The sequence below is a fragment of the Podarcis cretensis genome, assembly GCF_951804945.1.
Source record: "Podarcis cretensis genome assembly, chromosome: 4".
Lineage (NCBI taxonomy): Eukaryota > Metazoa > Chordata > Lepidosauria > Squamata > Lacertidae > Podarcis > Podarcis cretensis.
The window spans coordinates 59704232-59727709 of NC_137173.1; the positions used below are offsets into that span (position 1 = coordinate 59704232).

General features: G+C 42.1%; 2 protein-coding genes across 4 annotated transcripts in view; both read left to right on the forward strand.

Moving 5' to 3' along the window:
• The window catches only part of MED14 (mediator complex subunit 14), a 38829-nt gene extending 32962 nt beyond the window's left edge, over positions 1 to 5867 (forward strand). For 2 of the 3 annotated variants that reach the window (XM_079974487.1, XM_079974488.1), the window contains exons 30-31: positions 2885 to 3074; positions 5298 to 5866. In XM_079974487.1, coding sequence (XP_079830613.1) covers positions 2885 to 3074; positions 5298 to 5371 — 264 coding nt within the window. In that variant the 3' untranslated portion in view covers positions 5372 to 5866. Of the gene's footprint in view, positions 1 to 2884; positions 3075 to 5297 lie in introns of all 3 variants that reach the window. The other variant, XM_079974489.1, reaches the window with a different exon arrangement.
• A 1851-nt stretch (positions 5868 to 7718) lies between these two features.
• Positions 7719 to 23333, forward strand: LOC307215325 (uncharacterized protein CXorf38). Its single transcript, XM_079974533.1, has 7 exons — positions 7719 to 8091; positions 13915 to 14049; positions 15867 to 15989; positions 16617 to 16766; positions 18029 to 18196; positions 21093 to 21261; positions 21521 to 23333. The coding sequence occupies exons 1-7, from the start codon at positions 7876 to 7878 to the stop codon at positions 21553 to 21555; spliced, it is 996 nt and encodes a 331-aa protein (XP_079830659.1). The 5' UTR covers positions 7719 to 7875; the 3' UTR covers positions 21556 to 23333.
• The last annotated feature ends 145 nt before the right edge of the window (positions 23334 to 23478 follow it).

The following is a 23478-nucleotide window of genomic DNA, read 5'->3' on the forward strand; positions in this document are numbered from 1 at the left end:
AGTTCCATGTTTGGTGCAGTCTTTGACAGTGTCCAGTTGTAAGGAGTAGTTTAAATATGACTTCCGTCAGCCATTGTGTAAGTAGCAAATGAGATACCTAATTACAGAATATATTATCCTATTTTCATCCCCTTGAAGTCTAGGAACTGAATTGTTCTGATAATACATGAAAGTGAGGGGCAGATGGGGCTCATCAACCTAGGAATGTAGGGGAAGGAAAACTCTATTCCTAAACCTCTGCTGCCTTGTGGGATATCCTCAGAAGGACAGGCTAAGGAGTAACCCTACACAAATCCGGAGTGGAGTCCATAAGATGATTGGATGACATCTTGTATGCCTTCCTTCTGGCAACTCCTGCAGCCAAGCTGGTTCCAAACATACTGCTCTGCTTCCCTTTGGACCACATCAGTATGCCAACAGGAGGGATCTTGTCATCTGGGCAGCCCCCCCCCCCACACACACTGCCCAGGCTTGTGCTCCAGGGTACTACTAACACAGTGGTTTGACTTCACCCCTGGAGGCGCACTCCATTATCTCTCGAGACAGATGGATGTCAACAACAATATATGAACAATATATGAAACCAAAATATAACATTTCAACATGTTCCATTGCTTCAGTTGGGGTCAAGGATGACTAACTTAAATGCTGAAGTTTCTGCTTCTGCTATAAGAGGCCATGACTAACACATGACTCTTTGCAATTAGACCCATAGTCAATTTCTTTACAAATAGGGCACTATATTTGATTTGTGCTAGTATTTTTTAAATGCTGAAGTTGCTGCTTCTGCTATAAGAGGTCATGACTAACACATGACTCTTTGCAATTAGTCCCATAGTCAATTTCTTTACAAATAGGGCACTATATTTGATTTGTGCTAGTATTTTTTTTCACATATGCCATGTAAAAGGCACCTACTTTTTTCATAATACGTAGCTTTGAAAGTTTGCATGTGTGGAGGTGGTTAGGTAGACCCATTTTGATAAGAAGTTTATGTACCGTACTTTTCGCTCCAAAACACGCACTTTTTTGCTCCTAGAAAGTAAGGGGAAATGCCTGTGCGTGTTACGGAGCGAATGCACTGGATCGGAGTCAGTCAAGCAAAGCGGGAGCCGCTTGCAGGGCTTTGCACGGCTCTAGCTTTGCTTGCTTTACAGCCAGGAGGAGGGGCTCTCTGAAAGTAAGCAAAGCGAGAGCCGCTTACACGCTCTACAAGGCTCTCGCTTTGCTTGCTTTAAAGCAACCTACGGCTCGGAGCAGGTGGGGAGGAGGGAGGGAAGGAGAGCCATGGCAGCAAAGCGGGCAACAGCCGCTTACACGGGAGGAGGGACAGACGGGAGCCATAGCGAGCTGGGAGGAGGCAGGCAGTTCAAAGCCAGCAGGCGCTTTTAAAGTAGCCAGCAACAGCTGCTGCAGCCTCAGCTAGCAAAGGTCCACGCGCTCTCTAAACAGAGCAGTGAGGCTGCAGAGCGACAGGAGGGCTTGGATCAGGAAGGACAAAATTTAAGCAACCAGCAGCAAAAAAAAAACCCCAACCTGGAGCTCTCAGCCACGAGCGCAGTGAAAACCAGGAAGTAAAAAAAAAGGCTGGGGAGGGCACGGGATGAGGGAGAGGGGAAAACTAGGCAAATCCCCGCTTCTCAGCTGTTTTCAGGCAGGATAGATTTGAGCATTGTCTGGGTCCTAGTGCCCCTATCAGTTTTTTGTGCTCCATTCTATTGCTGCTGGTGGCTGCTTATCACTGATACCAGTAGCCACGTGTACAAACAAAGTAGAAGGCTGCAAGGAGGAGCGTTTTTACACAGCTAATGGCGAATCCCCTGCAATCCAAGTCCTCCTCACTTGCTCAAATCTATTCTGCCTCAAAACAAGGAGCAGAAGGAACAGGCTGCAAATTGTTAAAGTATACCTTTAAAGCAACAGTGCTCTTTTCCTCCCCGAAAAGCTCCCTGAAAAGCTCCTCCACACACCCCACGTGTGCTCCTTGTCCCTTGCGTGCTTTTACTTCCTCCCCACTTAAAACGTGGTTACAAAGCATGGATCCTCAGGATTTTTGCACTGGGTCACCCCAAATTCACCATCAGATCTCATAGCATGTCCATGGCTACAGCCTGCACCAAAAAACACACACGCACCCACTGTTTCATGGGGCCGCAATGGCGCAAAAACGTGGTTACAAAGCATGGAGCCACATGGATCCTCAGGATTTTTGCACTGGGCTACCCCAAACTCACCGTCAGATCACATGTCTGTGGCCACAGCATGAACCACAAAAATCATACATCCACTGTTTCATTTAGAATTTTTTTTTCTTGTTTTCCTCCTCTAAAAACTACGTGCGTGTTACGGTCAGGTGCGTGTTATAGAGCGAAAAATACGGTAATTGCCAGTGTGTTTAAAGTGAACACTTAGTATTTAAAAAACCCAGCTGACATTGAAATAGGATGAATGGTGAAGATAATCTTACTTTTTGGAATATCACCATTCCAAATTTCTTTAAAGAAAAATTGGACAGTACATAGTGCTTATTTCTAATCTCCCAGTTGCCCTTTTGTACTACAAAGCAATTTGGATTGTAAAAAAATGTGTTCATATATTACACCTGAATGCCCAGTAGGGAAATTAGGGCATTTCAAGCTGCACTAGGACTTTTGGTGCACTTTGGTTTAGTTGTCAGTTTGAAACAATTCTGATTTAAGTTTGGATAACTAATTTGCGTCGGTTGTATATCGGCTTTCATTTTTCCTCTTGAGCTAAGGAATGGATTCAAACTGGCACAGTAATAAAGACCATGCCTTAACTCATGTGATGTTGCCATATCTACATCAAAGGTATATTGCAAGATTGCTGTGATTACTTTTTGCATATTCTATTCTGTTCACAGCTTCAGCTAACACAGAAGACTACAGTTTCACAGGAAGCCATGAGCATAATAGTCCCCATCATTTATGATATGGCTTCAGGTACGACACAACAGGCAGACATCCCCAGACAGCAGAACTCTTCAGTTGCTGCTCCCTTGATGGTTAGCAATATTCTAAAGAGGTTTGCAGAACTGAATTCGCCACGACCAGGTACTGTACATGTCCAGTAGGTCAAAACTTCTGCATGCTTGAATGGACAGAGTCCAACCTTTTAAAGTTTTTAAATTTCACTTTACCACCAGTGTTGCTTTGCCTTTTTTTTTTTGTTTGTTTCCTGAAAACTGACCTCATAACTGACCTCATAAGACCTGGCTTCGGATTACTGCATGTTAGTGATAAATTGTTGAATATATACCTCTCTGTGGTGCCAGAAGGGTTGTATTATTGACACAACATGGACTTTATGACACTGACCAAGGAAGTGTAATGCACTTAATGACTTGGCTCATACTACTGTAGTCACAGCAACACGATTTTAACTTTTGTCATGTAAGCACTGTGTATATATTTCTGTGAAAACTAGTGCTTGTTAAGTCATCTTGCACTGTAGGAATGTCTTCCCATTTCTTGTAATTTTACTGTTACAAGGTTTTACTACCTGTCTTGTTCTCAATTGTACTCCTCTGAGGAAAGCCTGGGGTCCAGGAAGATGGAACTACTTATAAATTATTCCATAAAGTATCACCTTACAGCTCTGGCTTATACTTTCTGTATCTCATGACTAACATCTTGCCTTGACTGTATCTTCTCTCTTATTTATGCTGCCTGCTTTGTTTCTGTGAGAAACTTTTGTATTCAGTTTCACTTTTCCTTTAATAAAAGTGTTAGAAACTTTTGAAAAGTGAGTTTTTTAACAGTTTTATTCTTGGGTATGATATTTTTACCCAAGACACTAACCTTCAATGGAAGATTTTCTCCCCTCAAAGGATACCTTTGTTGCTTACTCGTTCTTGGTTTAACAATAAAAAAATCATTATATTAGTTTAGGGTTGTTGTTTTTTAAAAGTGCCAGCATATTCTTAGTGTAGTGTTATAGCATAGACATGAACACTGATTCTGAGACTGCACTGTGTGGATACGCATACCATTTGACTACATTGAAGCAGCTTATAGGATTGATGTGGTATGTGTGTCTGCCTCTTCAAATGCTTGCCTTTACTTTTGGCAACACTCCATCCTGAACCCCTGATCGTCACTGAGGTAACTGCGATGTTGGGAGGGGTTAGCCTTGTGTTTCTACCTGGGCAGTAAGGTTCAAGGTGAGTTATTCAACATCCATGCTGCGTGTCACTAGCAGTTGGAATATCGTGCATGCCACCCATAATTCATGCATGCTCCAAAGAGCAACTTTCAGCTACCTTGGCACTGACTATTGTGGGAGGGAAATGCAGGTATAGCTTCTATACATAACTAAACAAGCGTCATCTTTGCCAGTGAGGCATTTTGTCATCAGGCTTTACTACACAGGGCCATGGGGCTTTATTGAAAGGGAGGGGGGAGTTATTGGAATTGGCATTTGCAGTTTTGTTCCATTACTCTAAAATATAATGGCATAAAAATAATAAAACGTATGCCATCTAAACTGAAGTTTAGAGAAGACTTCATGGCTACTTTTCACTGCTTTGTCATTCTGAAATTGTAAGTGGAAGCACAATGCACATGTAAGTAACCTATTGTCTATTAGAGCATTCCTGTAAAATCAAATCCTCATCAAGATTCCTAATCCTTAGAAGTGTCCACAGCAGCACCAACAAACCAGCTCCAACACCAGCAGTATAGCTTAGCTTGCTGTGATTGTATTTGCCTATCAGGAGATACTGGCTGAGCTGTTACTTTTGAACTGGACACTTATCTTTGTCTCCAAGTCTTTATTGACAAGGAAGTTTGGTCATCAGTCAGCTTTGCATCCCTCCTTTCCTCCAAGGAGCTGAGGGTAGCACATGTTGGGGGGTGTTGTATGAACTCTGCTGGGCTGAGAAATAGGCACTCACCCAATGAGGCAGGGTTTTGAATCCAGGTCTCCTTGGCCCAAGACCAACATTCTGCACCACTCTTGGGTTTTTTTGCTGCATTTGGAGACTCCTAATGGTCCAGTTGTGGTTGAGTGGGCAAACTGCACCTTATCAACATGTTGATTTGTATTTTCCACCCAAGCTGGCTACACTATTTCCAATCGGTTAGAATAAAGCAAACTTGCTTAACGTTGAAGTTCTTTGATTACTGTTGCACCTGGTTGTAATTGCCTATTTACAAAAGTTTGAGTTGTGGCGTGCCTTGTGACAAAAATTGAAATGCATTTGATTAAGTTTATCACTTGCCATAACCCAGCTTGTTTTTTCTCCAGCTAACTTGTCTTTCTTTCCCTTGTTCTAGGTGAATGTACAATCTTTGCAGCTGTTCGTGATTTAATGGCTAACCTTACACTGCCCCCTGGTGGGCGTCCATAGGCTATTTTTAAGCAAAGGGTAAAAATGAGATGAAGAGGCAAAAACATTTCTCTGAAATAAGCCTTCACTTATATAAAATGGAAGAGACATTTTCACGTGTCACATTTTAAAAAGAGCTAATACAATGGATTGGCCCACTTTCAGGGATGCACTTTCATCAGACTTTTTGTACAGCACTCTGTATGATGTTTTACGGAGACATTTCAAAGTCGTAATAGATTTATGTATCCGCTTGCCAGTAAATAGAGTTAATATTCTGTTTTATACTACAAAGATTATGAAAATGCCAAAATTTGTTTATTTAAATGTTTTTTCTTATGTCTTGGTGTAATAGTCTTTTTTTAAAGGCAGGTCTGTCATTTTTTGAATACTGTAAAACTGTGACAAACTTTATATTGAAACTGTATTTTAATATGACTGCTTTGAATCCTTACATTTAAATCTGGGCTTGTTGTAAACATGTCCCCCCAAAAGCAATATTTAATAAACTAGATTTAAAAAAAATGTTTGTGTGTTTGTTTTAAAAATGTTTCATTTTTATATGTGAAAAAATAATGCCAGATTCCTTGCTTATGGGGCTGTTTCTGGGTAGTTCATCACTGCCTTAAAAGCTAAACGTACTTGGTGCACCAGATTTAGAAGTAGGAAATTGCCAGTTCCTTTTCAAGTACAGTAGTTTATTATCTCTAAAAGTTGGATTGAGCAAGTAGTAAGTGGTATGATTTTGCAGATCTTCATACCTGATTCAAGGCAAGTTCCTGAAGCACCCGGAAACAAGTTCAGTAGGCCTTTTGAGAGCAAGGGCGGCATTCTGTGCTGCACAGCAATTGACTTTGAAACTCAGGGATGCAGCAGAAGCAGTTTTTAATGAAGGGACTTACTTTCATGCATATGGAGAGGGAAAACCGGAAAGCCCCAATAAGTGTACCCAACTAAAGCAGTAGCTAAGGTTGTTCTCTGAATTCTGACTATTCTTCACATTGAAAGTATTGCATGGAAGCCGCTTGAAACAGCCTCTGGGGAAAATCTCCCACTTGGCAGTTGTACCTTGTAGAGTAGCTTGCCACATGGAATGGCAACATTACATAGTCTTCCCCTGTTCACCAGCAGCTGCCACAGAGACACCTGGTGCTAGCATGGTGATTCCACATGACAATCCCAAGTGGTAAGTTAATGCATGTTAAAAGATTCCCATGTGGTGCAGCTAGTAAGTGGGGGAAATTTGACAGCTTCCATATCAGTAAATTTAGATGATCTAGGACACAAAACACTAGAGCATTGAAGGAAACATGACAACTTTTATAAAGCGTGTATATGGAAGCTAAAGAAAATTTAACCTTGTTCAATATCAGTAATAACTGTATTTGGAGGTTACATTATAGCCATTAATAGGCAAAATATAGGTTAGCTCTGATTTCTTTAAGATAATGCCCATCACCACATCTTGTGGCAGTGAATTCCATGAGTCAATTAGTACTTCCATTTATGCGGTTCGCCAGTCAATTTTGTGGGTAACTATAGTTCTTCCATTACGTTTATCCAAACCATGAATACTTTATCAACTTTTATCTTGCTGCCCTTTTTGGTTTGTCTTTTTTTCAATTGCCAATAGAAGCTTCCTCAGGAAGTTGGTGGTTTCTGGTATGTCTGAGTACTGGTGGCAAATGGTCTGACAAATACTTAAGAACATAACCTGAGAATATAGATCATATATTGAATATATATATTTAGGGTGCCATTGACTTTTCTGAGGAATCAAGAACTGTTATAGGTCGAATTGCCACTAAAAATACGTAATACCACTGTTTACTTTTCTGCATTTCAATTCCCACTGACCTCACCTTTTGTTGTTGTTTAGTCGTTTAGTCGTGTCCGACTCTTCGTGACCCCATGGACCAGAACACGCCAGGCACTCCTGTCTTCCACTGCCTCCCGCAGTTTGGTCAAACTCATGCTGGTAGCTTCGAGAAGCTGACCTGGCCTTTTACATTTTCTCAAATTTCACGCAACTAGTGGCGTGGACTGTACTCCACAGAATCTTATGCCATAACAAATTTGCTAGCCTTTAAGGTGACACTATATATATATATATATATATATATATAACCCAAGGGCACTCATATTTTTCTCAGCAGTGTTAGCTTCATAAATAAAATAGTGTACACTTAACGTATATATATATACGTTAAGTGTACACTATTTTATTTATGAAGCTAACACTGTTGAGAAAAATATGAGTGCCCTTGGGTAGGGAGGGGTCAAGATTTTTCCTCGTTTTAAATAGTCAAAGTGTGGTTTCAAGGAAATCGATACCTACCTCTTGCACGGTTGCTTAGGAAAGTGTTTGCAAGTGTGAACCTATAGCTGACAGGATGACCTCGGGATGAGCGGCAGCTCCTGCCTGCGTTCCCCTGAGGCAACGAACGACAGAGGCCGGCCGGCTCCGCCGCCTCTAGCCCGGCCCCCTGGAGGCTGGCGCGCAAGGCGGCAGAGTCGGGCATGCCATGGCGCTGGCGGAACTGGCCTCTCGCCTCAACTGCGCCGAATACAAGAACTGGGTGAAGGCCGGGCACAGCCTGCTGCTCTTGCGGGCCGCCCTGCAGCGCTTTGCCGGGGAGCAAGTGCAGGCCTTTCACCGCCAGCTCGTCGCGCGCTCCTCCGCGCGCCTCAGCCCGTCGGGCCTTCGCTGCAGCGGGCGCTGCACCCCTCGAGGCAAGCAGGTGAGGCTCCGCCCTGGGAAGCGGAGGTCGGAGGAGGCTCCTGCCTCGCTTTGCCTGGTCGCCCCTCTCCCGCCAAAAGCGCGCTCGAGAAACAAACTCGCGCGTGTCCTTTACCCGACCCTTTCCGAAGTGTACGTGGCGCGCCCCAGAGGTCCCTTCAGTGTCCCCCGAGAGTTTTTGCAGCCTGAGATTGGGGGGGGGGGGGGCGAGGGGGAAACTACTTCTGCTCAATCAAAGAGGAGGGAACGATTTTGAACAGGAAAACAGGGGAAGGGGTTGCGCATCCCTCTTTTCTCGCGCGGAAAGATACGCGCCGCTCGTGGCAAGTTTCGACCAGAACAAAGAACTCCGGTTTGCCTCGGATCCAAAGCGCTTTCTGCAAAACTGTTTCTTTCGAACAGTGCCCCCTTCTGCAAGGCCAGAGATTGCCTGCTTTATAATACAGCACTGTACAGCATACTGCGCGTTTTCCTATCCTTTTAATGTATTATAATTTCATTTGTTTATATTTAAGCTCAGGGGCAGCGCAATAGGGCCAATTCTCTCGCTTCTTTATTTTAATGTGGTTGCAGAACTTCCGTTATTTCATTGTGAAATACTGAAATATTTTCTTCTATTATAGTGAAGCAATCGCTGCAGTGATGGCACCTGGCATCCTTGAGAAATTTGAAATGTTCAAGATGGTTGCCAAATTAGTTTTGATGTGAAGGAAGAAACCCCAAGAAATGCCATTAAGTCTTAGATTTTTTAAAAACATTAGGGATGCTAGTTACAAACATGAAGGATGCTGAGCAATTTTATTTTTGGAGTGCCACTATGATGCACCTACAATCGTTAATAAAAATGCACAGTTGTTTCATGGTGCCAGTTTCGCTTTTGCTTTGCAGCAGAGGGGAGGTGGGCAGAGGGTTGCTTTTCTGTTCCAGATTACGTAATCTCTCATTGGATTTTCTCATTTGGGGTTTAAAATGTGTATTTGATGCCATTAGTAGCATGATGGCAGCCAAGCTTTGGAATGGTAGGTAAAGGTAAAGGTACCCCTGCCCGTACGGGCCAGTCTTGACAGACTCTGGGGTTGTGCGCCCATCTCACTTAAGAGGCCAGGGGCCAGCGCTGTCCGGAGACACTTCCGGGTCACGTGGCCAGCGTGACATCGCTGCTCTGGCCAGAGCCAGAGCCAGAGCCGCACACGGAAACGCCGTTTACCTTCCCGCTAGTAAGCGGTCCCTATTTATCTACTTGCGCCCAGGGGTGCTTTCGAACTGCTAGGTTGGCAGGCGCTGGGACCAAACGACGGGAGCGCACCCCGCCGCAGGGATTCGAACCGCCGACCTTTCGATCGGCAAGCCCTAGGCGCTGAGGCTTTTACCCACAGCGCCACCTATTCCACATCAAACTAGACATCCAGGTTTTAGCTTTTGGCACGCCATATTTTTGGGGGCAAAATGTGCACCTTCAGTCGCAATCCTAAACATCATAGCTGATCGGGGAATATTATGTGTAGAACTGCTAATTACAGACCCCAAATGAAATCCTTACAAGGAACAATCTTAGAGGTTTTGAAGGCTTACAATGATGTTGTAAGATAAGTGAGAATGATTAGAGAAGTCAGTGTGCAGCAGCTGATACAACATATTGCACTGATCGCATACATAGCAGTGAACTTTGTTCTGCAATCAAGGCTTCAAAGAGAAACAGTTTCACAAATGGAAACAGGCCAGGATTTTCAAAACATCGTAATGAAGAGACCCTGCCCTCTCAGAGTACTTGCACAGAATTATTTGAATCAGAACTTCTTACTTTAACATCTATGGATAGTTAATTTCATGTTTTGAAAAACTGCTGCTGGAGTGCTTTACTTAGCACCAGATTAAGATAATGACCAGGTACCATTATGAAGGTTGCAAAGAAAATTGCATAGAAGCCAAAGGTATGGAGTCCTGCCAAGAATGAAGCCCAACTGACGCTTTATAAAGATGTAGTTGAAGACAGCGTGACTCGCTGCTTTGAAATATTTCGGGAAATGATTATGCTTGTCACCAGAAAATGATTATTTCAAAGCACTGCAACAAAAGGGAGTCTAATCCTGCCTGTTTTATTTATTTTTTATGTTGATTCCTACATACTTTCACTGCTCTTACCCTGTAAATGACGTGTGTGGAGTGCTTGTTTTCCTATATTTTTGAGACTTGAGTGGGAAGAGAATTTTGGAGGCGGGTCTTCCACTAAGAGACACACAAGTCGCCCAGATCTCAAAATATACTTGGTGGGTGGCATTTTCCAATTCTTTTGCGAAGCTGCCAAACTAATTTGGCAGCCATCTCAATGATTTCAAATTGCTCAAGGGTGCCAGGATGTCACCACTCAAATTATTATTTCACAAAATGTTATAGCACAAAAATTATATTTAAAAAATGGGCGGGCAGCGCTTCACAGTTAAATAACTGAAGTTCCGAAACTGGACTATATAATCTTATGCTGTGCATCATCATGGCAGATTGACAATTTGTGTAAAATTAGTGATGCCAAAATGGCACTATTCGTATTTGAATTATGAAGAAAGCATCAGAAATGCTCTGGATAGATGGAAGTTTGTGGCTTTTTGCTTTGCTGTATGACTAACATGACTGGAAGAATTCAATCTGCACAACTTTTACCATCACAGAATCTCCATGCTGGTGAAGGCTTCCCCTTTTTGAATTCTGGGGATTTTTTCCTGGCATGGGTTGAAATTGCTGAAACTACATAGGAACAGCCACTTTATGCAAACGCCTTGCCTCATGGAGCAGTCTCTGCGTATGTGGGCTTCATGTACTCACCCATGGTTGCAGGCATGACTCAGGCATGACAACCAGAGCCATAGCTAGGTGATTTTGCGCCCTGGCAGAACTGTCCAGATTGTGTCCCCTAGCCACGGACAAATTAGCTCTTCTTTCCGCCTCTCCTCCAACCCCAACCCCATCCACCCATTCAGTTCACCCTCTATTTAAAGCCATTTCTTATGAGGCAATAATCAATATTTATATTTATGGACATATTTTTAGCCGATTTTGTGCCCCCCATCCTCTGTGCCCCTGGCGGGGGCCCACCTCACCACACCCTAGCTATGGCCCTGGCCACAATAACAGCAGCAGAGCGTGCAGCCCAACTTCTGTGGTGCTTCAGATATCTTCCCTCCCAGGAAAAACGTTACGGGATATAAAATGATTCATTGACCACTCTTGTGGTACTTTTTGGAACAGCTTGTGATACTTAGGCCTGACTCTGCAGTACAGGACTATACTGAACAAAACATTTATTGACAACAAGGCTGACAATCCCAGGTTCTCATCATGTCTCAGTCTTGAGTAAAATTCACGGAATTGCTTCCTTGTGGGTTGGGAAGAAGTGGAATTGCGCAGAGGTCGATTTGGGTTTTGAAGATGAGGGATTCAGTGAGAATGTGTGATGTTCTGGGAAGCTTGCCTCTGCCACCTCTCTTCCCACACAGCCTCAAGGACACATGAAATATCAAACATCCCACACATCGCTCTGATTACAAACAGTACTCTCCACGTACAAGGAAAGAGCAGTGGGCCTACATAGGAATATATTGATTTTTTTAAAACAAACAAACGGACAGGGTTAATGGCTCCATTTTGTTGCTGTGCTCTGAAACAATAATTTATCTTCCTACTTTCCCCAAATTGCAATATGTTCTCTGGATGAGCATTCAGTGCATGACGGGATTCTTAAGTGTTTGTGAGTAAGAGCTGCCTCTGGCTCTTCTCAGCCGCAATGCTATGTAGCCAGCAGAATTTCAAGGAACAGTGGTGCCTCACAAGACAAAATTAATCCGTTCCACGAGTCTCTTCGTCTTGCGGTTTTTTCGTCTTGCGAATCATGGCTATTAGCGGCTTAGCGGCTATTAACGGCTTAGCGGCTTTAAGAAAAAGGAAAAAAACTCGCAAGAACTCGCAAGACGTTTCGTCTTGCGAAGCAAGCCCATAGGGAAATTCATCTTGCGAAGCACCTCAAAAAACGGAAAACTCTTTCATCCAGCGAGTTTTTCGTCTTGCGAGGCATTCGTCTTGCGGGGCACCACTGAACCTTTCACTCTGCATTCAGAGTATGTGATTTGCCAGAGAGACAGAAAAGAGAGATAATAGTTAGAAGAAAGAAGCGGTGGTGGAAAGATACATGTTTTTGGCCAGACATTGAAAAGGAAACCTTAAGAGCACTGTGGTACATGTTTTCAGTTCTGACCCTCTACGGGTACTTTGGCATTATAATGCTGGGCTTCATATCATATCTGTCAGAAATTCAATAGGTGCAACTTTCTGTGATGCTTTATCTCCATGATCAAAGGAAGCTGTACCTGTTAAATTTCGGCATGCCTCAGCCTTTAAAGACACAGGAGGCAGCACACACACCTCCCCCAATATTTTTAGCCCAATCTATTTTAATTTTGCCCAATCTAATTTAATTTTAAAAGGGACGCGGGTGGTGCTGTGGGTAAAACCTCAGTTCCTAGGACTTGCCGATCGCATGGTCGGCGGTTCGAATCCCCGCGGCGGGGTGCGCTCCCGTCGTTCGGTCCCAGCACCTGCCAACCTAGCAGTTCGAAAGCACTCTTAAGTGCAAGTAGATAAATAGGGACCGCTTACCAGCGGGAAGGTAAACAGCGTTCCGTGTGCTGCGCTGGCTCGCCAGATGCAGCTTGTCACGCTGGCCACGTGACCCAGAAGTGTCTGCGGACAGCGCTGGCTCCCGGCCTATAGAGTGAGATTAGCGCACAACCCTAGAGTCTGTCAAGACTGGCCTGTACGGGCAGGGGTACCTTTACCTTTACCTTTATTTTAATTTTATTTATTTAGTAGATTTAAGCTTCCTTTCAGAGTATTTCCCCTTACAAGACAGTTCATAACATGGCAAATAATAGTATACAGTGGTACCTCGGGTTAAGTACTTAATTCGTTCCGGAGGTCCGTTTTTAACCTGAAACTGTACTTTACTTGAAGCAGCACTTTACCTAATGGGGCCTGCTGCTGCTGCTGTGCTGCTGGAGCACGATTTCTATTCTCATCCTGAAGCAAAGTTTTTAACCCAAGGTACTATTTCTGGGTTAGTGGGGTCTGTAACCTGAAGCGTATGTAACCCAAGGTACCACTGTACTTAGATTCCACCTTATTAAAATAACTTGCTTTCTACTTGTTTTGACAGAGAGGACATTATATTTGCAACAGAATGGAATCTTAAGTTATGCTCTGATTTCCTTTAAGAAGTATAGCCGGTGACGGCATTCTACCCAGTCCATCTCCACATGTTAAGTTTGTGCTTGACATGTGGCATTTAAAAACACACGAGTCCTGCTTGCAAAGAGCGCTCTGAATTCTGCTGTGGTGGCTGCGGCATTTTTTGTGCAGCTTATTTTGCATTTTGAAAGGATAAAGCTCACAATCGTTTCAAAGCACCGCAACAAAAGGGAGTATTTAACTTTCTATTTGCATTTCTCCCCCCCCCCTTAATTCCAGAGTATTTGTGGCTTTTCTTAGCATGCACATGCAGGAATCTCTCAAAGGGTCTTAGGAACTGGAAGCCCACTAGAGAGACACTATGACTATGTAAACCCATATAACCTCAACATCTCTGCCTCTTTCCTGCCAAGAGTAAGCAGTCCCATCCCTAACTCCTTTTAATCCCTTTTTATTTACCGAATTTTAATTTGTTGACTTGGGTTGATTTCTTGGACAATCCAAATTGAGTCCCACCCCCTTGGATAAAAAAATTGAAACCAATGATTTAAATGACAGTACTTGTATCGGTGTTCCTTTTGCTTTGTAGTTTCAGCCTGTGTGCTCCTTGTGTAAAGAATGGAAAAAAGAGATTTTGAATCATCACACGCACAAGAATGGGGAGGTCCACTGGGGAAACTGCAGGCCTTGGCTCTGGCCATCTAATTCATGGGAGTTGGCAAAGGTAATGCCTGGAAGTTCTGTTATGTAAACAGAGGCATAGGAAGGTCAGGTGGTACCTGGTGCAGAAAATTTCTTGTCACCCCCCCCCCATTGATTTTTTTTTTTTGCCTGCAAAAATGGTTTTATGTTATTTCATATTTTCTTACAAATGAATAATAATAAATAATAATAATAATAATAATAATAATAATAATAACTTTTATTTATATCCCACCCTCCCTGGCTGAAGTCAGGCTCAGGGCGGCTAACATCAGATATATAACATTGGTATAAAATCAAACAATAATTAAATTACCTCCTAAAAACATGTCAGAATCAAATTAAAGTCTAATTAGATGGCTTTCCGCAGGGTTAGGGTTGGGAACAGTAAGTGCTCCACTGAATTGAAATTTCAGCCTTCACGACATAGGAAAACAGCCAAGTAAACAGCTATTTTCGTGGAGGAGGGTCAAGATATTAACTGATATGCATGGAATTTCATATATAGCTATATAATCCCTAGTGTAGTAAGATAAGACCTTTGGAGCAGGCATTTTTTAAAAAAGTTTTTTAGTAGGGCAGTAATTGTTCCTTATTTGTCACCCCCCTCCATGATGGAACCTGGGGTGGGCCGCCGCCCCCCCCCCACACCCCTGTATGTAAAATCTATGTTCTGCTCCAGCTTTTACAGCATGCATCAGGGTAGGATATAAATCGGGGATAGAGAAGCTGTGGCACTTCAGGTATTGTTGGACTACAAGTTCCCATAGGTTGCAGTCAGTGTGACGAGTGGTCAGGGGTGATGAGAGTTGTCCAGCAATATCTACAGGGCCCTGTGTATAATACAGCTAGTTTTGAAACTGCTTCAGGAGCAAGAAGAAGCTCGTGCTGCTCTGAATTCTAGGCAACCAATTGCTACCCTCTTTTGTTACTGCCACCTTTTGTCTTCCATGAGTTTATTCAGGTTTCTATCCCTTCTTTATTTCTGGATTTGAACAGTCTATGAGAATTCACCAAAGCAGCATTTGTAAGTTTGTATTCAGTTAGTAAGACCAAACAAACTCATAGTAGCATTTTACCATATAGAAGTTGCATCTCTCTTTCTCAACAGAAGTTATGTGATTTTGACAAAAGCACAGCAGGCAGATATTCAACACATGAAGCTGTGGACTGTGGTTGGCAAACAAATCTGTTGAATTTTGTGTCCGTATTAGAGTTGCTGGGCCCTGTTAGAGAAAATAGTTCCTCCATTTTCTCCCACTCTCCCAAGGAAAGACAGAAAGCCCATGAAAACTGATGTGTGGTGATCATATATGTATCTGTTTCACTGTGGCTTCCCACAATGTAGATGTGTGCTCTGGGAAACTGTGCCTCGTTGTGGCTTCCAAGATGTAGACATGCTGTGAAATAGACATCAGTACAATCAACATGTGATGAAAAGCATGTTGATGAGCTTTGTAAGGCAATACATCTCACCCTAAAAGTCTTATCTACAAGTTTGGTGCTTCCTTATGGAAAGTGGAACTAGTTTTGGATTCAAGAGGGAGTGGCAGCCTAAGGCTGACCAACAGTAGCTGATCAGAAAAGTTCTAAATTGTGTCCTCCTGTACGGTGTGGAACAGTACGGAATGACTATGCAGAAGTCCAGCGAGAGTATCCAATGGGATTGTAAAGAGAAAAAGGACAACTACAAGATGCTAATTAAACCACTGTTTTAGTGCTTGACAAAGCTACAATTAAATAAACACGAGTTCTGATATAACTATCAGTTAGAAATAGTGTGTTCCTAATAGCTTCTGAATCAGACATTAACTGCATTTGTTCTCCTTCGCTGTGTAGGCTTACATGCCTCGTGGGAAAGCAGACATTTGTGGTCCAGACAAATGTGATGCATCTGCACTCTTAAACCTTTTCAACTTCTGCGATCACTTCAGTAACATCGATCAGAAGAAAGTCAGAGAGGTAACCCAGCTACTGATATTGACATCTTTTCTTAGCAGGGTTCCACAAACACCCTCACCAGGTTGCAATCAGTGACTGCCTCTTCCATTTGGGCAAGCACCCTGTCCTGTCTACAGAGACCTCTATCCGCCTCACAGAACTACAGTTTCCAGAGTTGTATAACAATAAATCCCTCTTCCCAAGAAATCTGGAAACTGTAGCTGTGTAAGGGGAGTAGGGGCCTCCTAACAGCTCTCAGCCCCCTTAACGAACTACGGTTCCTAAAACTATTTGAGGGAAGCCATAACTGTTTAAAGTGTTATGAGACTGCTTTAAATGTATAGTGCAGATGGAGCTTAAATTGTGCATGCCTACAAGTATAAAATGCAATATAATAAAGTGCTTAAGGCTGGTTATCATGTAGCAGCCTCTGAGGAGGAGACAGTCAAGGAACACAACATTGGCAAGGTATTCGCCACACGGGGCATTTCCATTCTAGTAACAACAATATGTGGCTCTGATGTGAAAACAGATCACTCAGTCAGCAACCCCTAATGCAGGGCTGTAACTTGAGGGTTGGTTTTTGCTTACCATTTCCCTTCACTGAGTTTTCAGTCTACTGGTTTTGCTTCGTGTTTTTGTCTCTAGGTGATTAAGTGCCGCAATGAACTAATGCATTCTTCAGATATGAAAGTCTCTTCTTCCTGGCTGAAAGAATTTGGTAATCATGTTCAGAACTTGCTAACTGAATTTCAACACATTCCAGAGGCCCAGACGGCTCGTACAAGGATAGAAAAGGTAATAGCTGCTATTCTTTCAGCTTGTAGGCTGGCTGCTATTCACCTTTTTTTTTAGCTAGGCACAGTATTGAATATAGAAATGCAACAGTCTGTATCCAGATGGTTTGCACTGTAAATCAAAGCTTTTGTGCTTGATCAAGGATATCTGAGGCTGTTTCATAATTTGTTGATTCAAGGTTTTTGGGCACATTGATACAATTTAGTTTTACTCTTGAGATTACCATATCAAAAGTTTATTTTTGGGGGGGGGGACAAAACAAAACAATAGTACAGCATTTTATCTGCATGTTATATAGATGGAAAGGTAAAACTTCTGCAAGGCAGATAACCTTGCATGGAGGCAACAGGCATTATGCTATGTGGCATTTAAAAAATAATAATAACTGGTTAAATAATGTACCAATGTGGGAGAACACAAAAGCCAGGATACAAAATCTATTTTAGGCCCACTACTGGAATAAAAAAATATCTTTGTTCAGCAGACTTTTATGCTGTATCACATAATCTGATTCTGAAACTTCTCATAGTTTCAAAGCAGTTCATTTGTTTTAAAAAAGAATTTAAGTAAAAAGAGATAATTTAAAAATAGAATTAGTAAATGGCAGGGACATTGCTGCAGAGGAATAGCCAAACCACCATTTTTAAAATTATTTTAAAGAAGTTCATTACTATGCATACCTATCTGGAAATAAGTCCCACTGAAGCTTACTTCTGAGTAGACATGCATATGATTCCACTGGGAATTGTTTAAATGTGTTCTTTTGCAGTGAAGGTATAGCCTCCAAATAATGTTTTTAAATCCACATAATGCCAGTAAGTTTCACAAACTACAGTGGTAGCTCGGTTTTCGAATGTAATCCATTCTGAAAGACCATTCAAGTTCTGAAATGTTAGAAAGCCTAAAACTCAACAGCCGACAGCTAGGCCTCAGGATCTTGTACTCAGTGGAAGCATATTAAAAAACCAAAGCATTTACTTCCGGGTTTATGATGTTCGAAAACCGAAATGTTCGTCAACAGAGATGTTCAAAAACCTAGGTGCCACTGTACTTGGCATACCTCAGTATTGTTGAATACTGTTGCTCATCTCTAATGTCACAAACAACATTGACTGGATCCAAAGAAATGTGTAACTAGTTCCATCTGTATTTCTCAAACAGCATCCTGTGCTTTTTGGGTCATTGAAGCCCTTAAGTGTCATTATTTTGTCAATAAAGCCATAGCTTTTCATGTTCATTTTGTTTTTACTTAAACCCAATAGCTTCTGTCATCTGATTGGGCTGTGCATGTACCAGGGGGAGATCAGCTTGATGGATTGGAGGGTGAAATGAATCGAAGCCAGATCGGTGAAATAGAAGCAGAACTGATAAAAGAGAGACTTCATGAAATCACTCTTCTCATGGAAGAACAAGGAATGATGTCAGAAGAGGTAACCTAATTTGAAAACATAAAAGCAGGCTTGCACTCATGCTTAAGAGTTTGATGCTAATAGGTCCATCTGTATAATAAGAGGGGTGCATTTAAAGGGTTCCTCAGAATTTATTGGAATAAACCTTTTCAGATGAATAGATTATTGCTTGCCCAAGGAAAGCTTGAGCTCCCAGCATCTCCATTGTATTTGTACCCTAACAGAAAACACCGCTTCACTTTAAAATTCAACTGGAATACATTTGCCAGGGTGCTTAAAACCTACCCCTAGGGCATGGACTGATAACACACAAATGTAGACATCTTGCCTCACACTAAGTGGCTTTGGGTCAAGTCAGTGCCTAGACGGGATGCCACGAGGGATCCCCATATAAGCTGCCTTGAGTGCTTTGATGGATGAAAGGTGGACGAAAGGTTCTAAAGAAATTACTACTCAGTGTTGAAATTGAGAACAGTGATCTCTTCTTTTCTGTGAAGCTTCTTGCCTTCAGTTTTAGCAGATGTGTCTCTACTCTGAGAAAGAAACTACCTGCTCAGCCACCTTAGATCTACGTTACCCCTGGGACAGAAATAGAATCATAGTACTGGAAGGGACCTGAGGGTTCTCTAGTCCTACTCCCTGCAATGCAGGGCTCCTGGCCACAGCTGTTCCTGGGTGGGCTTGAACCACCAACCTTTTGGTTGATAGCCAGATGCACTGACCCATTGCACCACATGTAACAAAAATGGGAGAAGTCCTTTCACTGAGTAGCCCAATTGTGCACAGAGGCTCCCAAGGAAGCTGTAACTGTAGCTTCTGCCCCCCAGACAGGAGTGATTTCTGAGGGGTCCAGGGCAGGTATTTTGGAGGGCAGACAGAAAGAGCACCCAGCCTACAAGGCTCTTCCCTGACTGAGCCCCAGGTAGCCTGCTTCCCCCCCCCCCCCAGACCCCTGATGTAGCTAGTCACAAAAATGGTCCAGACACCTGAGAGGAGAAGTCCTTTTGATGCTGGCAGAAATGTACCCAAGACTTCAACAGTCAAATTTTATGAAGTTTATTAAGAATCAAAAATAAAGGTAGAGGAGAAATGAAAGAGGCAGATAATTTCTTCAAGAAAATAACAAGAAGCAGCTTTTAGATCAAGTCTGTCCATCCTGTTATAGCTACTTACAGTGAGGTGAGCCATCCAGGTGTAGAACAGCAGCTTTTGCTCTACTCCTGAATGTAACTCCTCCATATGCAGATTATGGAAGACTGGGGAAACTTAGCAAACTCAAAGGGACAGATTGAGGAGAGCAGGTGGAGCTTCCATTTTATAGTTCCTTGTGTCTGCTTAGTTGTAGGTGATCAATGATGGAGAAACACGTATCTGATAAAAACCATCCTCCCCTAGTATTTCAGTGAAAAAAAGGAATTACTCATCTGTTTGCAATACAAACAATTCCAGCTTGTGCAAGAACATAGGGACCTGAAAGTTGACATTTGGCTTCTCTTTATTTTGTGTTCAATGATTGTAAATTATACTTATAGCATGTATGTGCCCATCAACTAGGTTTTGAGGCCTTGTGGTAAAGGTCACAAGTACTCTATGAGTCTGTGAAGGCTTTGAATCTTGCACTGATCACAGAGTTGACATTACGTAACTCCCTCCAAATGCCAACAGAGAGTTACTTAAGACGCATGATCTTGCCATTCATGAGAGAACAACCTGCTCCCCATGATCTTGCTGGTTGAAGTGGCCTCATGCTCCCTCAACAACTATCAGTTGGTTACTTCAGAATTACCTTGCTCCTGAGGTAAAGGCAGAGGAGCCTGTTGCCAGAAAAAAGAGCAGGCAGCAGCATATAGTTAAACCTGCAACATGCTTGGGAGGCAGCTACTGAAAAGCTTTTGAAGCCCACTTCAAAATATATGTATTTGAAGTGTTTCTGTCATGTATTGCCTTGGGAATTTTGTGTGTGTGTGTCTGTGGAAACATAATTAATAAATGCAACAGAATGTTTAGGGAATTAAATGCTGAATATAAGGAAATTCCACCCCCCCTTAGTTTGTGAACTGCTTAAATCCATTTGCATAGTAATTAAATAAATGGAATCAAGTAAGTTATTCATGTATTCACTGGATATATATTTTTTAACGGTGAGAACTGGAGACCACTCAGTGTCTGAACTAATGAACTCTTCTAGTATTGCGAGAGACACTGCAGTGTTCTTTTTTCCCTTCTTTGTATTGTGTTGGTTGATAGTGATGAATATAGGATGGAATGTAGTCTTATAGCTGAATGGGTTTCTTGTCCTGCCCTTTACCTGCCACTTTAGTACAGTCAGCAAAGGGCTTGCTGCCCACAATTGTGGCACAATTAATTTTTGTCCGATGCTGCATTTTCCTGTGCTTCACTGATATGCCTAACATCGCTCACTTCATTCATTGCTCCGCTGTCAGGTAACTCGTGGCTTTTTTTCCATATTAGCTTCCTGGTTTCAGCTTTAAAGATTATACACTTCTAGCTTCAGATGAAGTGGCAAGTTCTGAAGGTAAAATAGTAAAAGGCTTTTTTTAGAAGGAAGAAAACCCAAATGGAAACATTTGTCTACTGCTTTATAGAAATCTTTTTAAATTAGGAATTGCAGGTCTTGCAAGAAGCATTGGAAAGAGAGAGAAGCAACAGACAGACCAGAGAACAGGATTGGCATAGCAATTTGTGTGCATTGGGTTGGCGGGGATAAGCTGAAATTCAGATCCATCTTCTGCTATGAAACTCTCTAGGCAGTATCAAACACTCACTTGCAGACACCTGAGATGCTTTGGTGAGGTGGTAATAAGAACAAAATAAGATCCTGGCAAAGGCCCATCTAGTCCAGCATCCTGTTCTCATTTCACATTTTTTACTCACAAGGTATTTCTCCCCTTCTTAGGATTTAAACAGAATACAAATTGTAAAGGATTTCTTAAATGGCAACCACGATCTTCAAAGAAGTTTGCAGGCTGAAATGCAGAACCTAGAAGACCTCGTGCAAAAATTGGACGGCCAAAAACAATCCACGAAAGAAACCCAGGAAGTGAACGATGAGGAGACAGATGAAGGCAAGTGTATATGTTTAAAATGAAATTTGTTTTTTATCGCTCTAACAAGTCGCATAGCAAAACTCGCTGACACATTGTAAGGTGTTAGGAAAGAATACCACCTTAGCAAGGAATACCGCCTTACAGAAATCAGAATATGCAGCTTTGAGATTGCTTTTATTTGGATTGCCGTGAGGCAGACCTTCGGTAAATAAGGGCAGGTGCTATTCTTAAGTATGCAATATGTGTAATGTTGTCTGTGTCTTTGTTTAATTTTTAGATTGTCATTTAGAAAAAAGGAAGCGTACGATATGAAGAATGTGACTCTACTGTGAAGATGTCATGCATTACCAAATAGGAAACTTGCATAATTCCACAGGAATGCTCATTTAAGGAGCGATCCTTTTTTCAGCTATAAACCACAAAATCCAGAAAAATTACTCAATGTCAGTAAAAATAGAATGGAATAGTTTGATAGTGATGAACTTGTCCAATTTGTTCCAGTGGATAACCTACGCCGATTGTGAGTCAAAAGCCTTATGTTGTCCCACACTATGAATTACTGGAGCCCAGTTAATAAATACAGGCTCCAGAATCGAACAAAAACTTGAATCAGTTAACAGTTGATAAAGCGCACAAGCATGCTAATGGATTTAGATATGTCTAACTCTGTGCAGTTTTCATTTTACATTACTAGGTAGTTTTAATTTTAGATTTCATTTTAGGACTGATTTGTTAGTTTTAGGATTGAAAAACATGCTTGATCTAGTAATAGATCTGCTGATCTGCAACAGGACTGATCAATCTTTTAACTTATATCAAGTGGCTTATGCACCTGGTAACCATTATAGCAGGTTTTTTAGACTGGAGGACACTTAAGTTAGAAAGTAAAAGTTTCATACAGAATCTTTGTATATAAAGAATAAGTACTCTAAAGCAGAAAACATTTATGTCTACTGCTAGAGATGGAAAGATTGCACTAAAACTGGAAGTAAAGTATTCTTCATATATTGTTTTTGCAATTATACATATAATTTCACCTCTAAAAATGGAATTCAAGCAGCTAGTTAATGTAATCTGGGAACACACACCTATCATGTTTAACCTCAATTGGGCTGGAAGACACAGGCCACTTAACACATTTCAGTGTACATGTTGAAGACTCTGCCCTGACAGAGACTGGAAGAAGCTGCCGTGAAGAAACCTGTTGCAAGATGTGACCAACACAGACTTTTTGTGGCTGAAATTCTTGAAGAAGCCATCAATATTTTCAACAGCAGCTCTGATAGTGAACGTAGTTGGTGCCAAAAATACAACAGCAGAAGAATCACGGGGGGAAAGGATAAAGCCAGGCAATGAAAAAGCATTTATAAGCAAGATCGACAGCACTCAGAAGATGACTTCTCATCCCAAAAGGAAAAGGGCTGTATCTTCTCAGTGCCCAGCTGGCAAGGTGCTTGAGAAAAAACTGGTAGAGGACAAAGTTAAGAAGAAGTTGGAAGAACTTGATGCCAGTCACCAAAAAAAGAAGGTCATTTGTAGAGCTCTGCAGCTGGAAAAGGTGAAGCAAATGAAGGAAGGAAGAAGAGGCTGAACAACAAAGGAAACAAAACTGGAGGGGGGGGGAACCGCAGTTGGGGGAAAAGAGTCAGAAGTGTAAAGGTCACCTTCGCAAGGCGCTGCAGGCTTGGGAGCAGATGGAAGAAGAGAACACAGCTTGAGCAAAAGCTTGCTCAGCAAGTTGGAGAAGCATGGAGAAGCAATCTACTAACACAAACAGCTATACACCCATAATATACACTACTTGACACTAGTGTAGTATTTGAGGTTGTGAGAAGTCTTCAGTTGGAAGAAATCTTCAACAGCAAGCCATGCTACTTCAAACACAACTGTCCTATAATGTAGAACTCTCCACCACACCCAGGTGGCAAAACATGCTCTCGAGAGACCACCTAGATCTCGTGTATCTGGTGTTTTTATGCATGACAGTTTTTTGTCGCTTTAAAAAAATATGTTACATTCTTCTCATTTATATTAATTATATGTTTTTCTTATTTGTGCTAATGAATGGTGTACTCTGTTGGCACCCTTTTTTAAAAAAAGCGCTGCCACCACCAGCAGCAGCATGAGAGCAGTGCAGCAGCTACAACAACTTTGACCACCTTTCTGCTCGGCTTTTGCTTTGCTCTCCCCTTCCTGCTGCCACCCAGGTATTTGTTTCACAACTGATATATGGTT

Excerpts from the sequence above, each read along its gene's own strand:
- LOC307215325 (XM_079974533.1), top strand. The coding sequence starts at position 7,876 with ATGGCGCTGGCGGAACTGGCCTCTCGCCTCAACTGCGCCGAATACAAG. Across the intron at positions 15,990-16,616 it reads ATCAGAAGAAAGTCAGAGAG|GTGATTAAGTGCCGCAATGA; the intron begins GTAACCCAGCTA and ends TTTTGTCTCTAG. Across the intron at positions 21,262-21,520 it reads CGATGAGGAGACAGATGAAG|ATTGTCATTTAGAAAAAAGG; the intron begins GCAAGTGTATAT and ends TTTAATTTTTAG.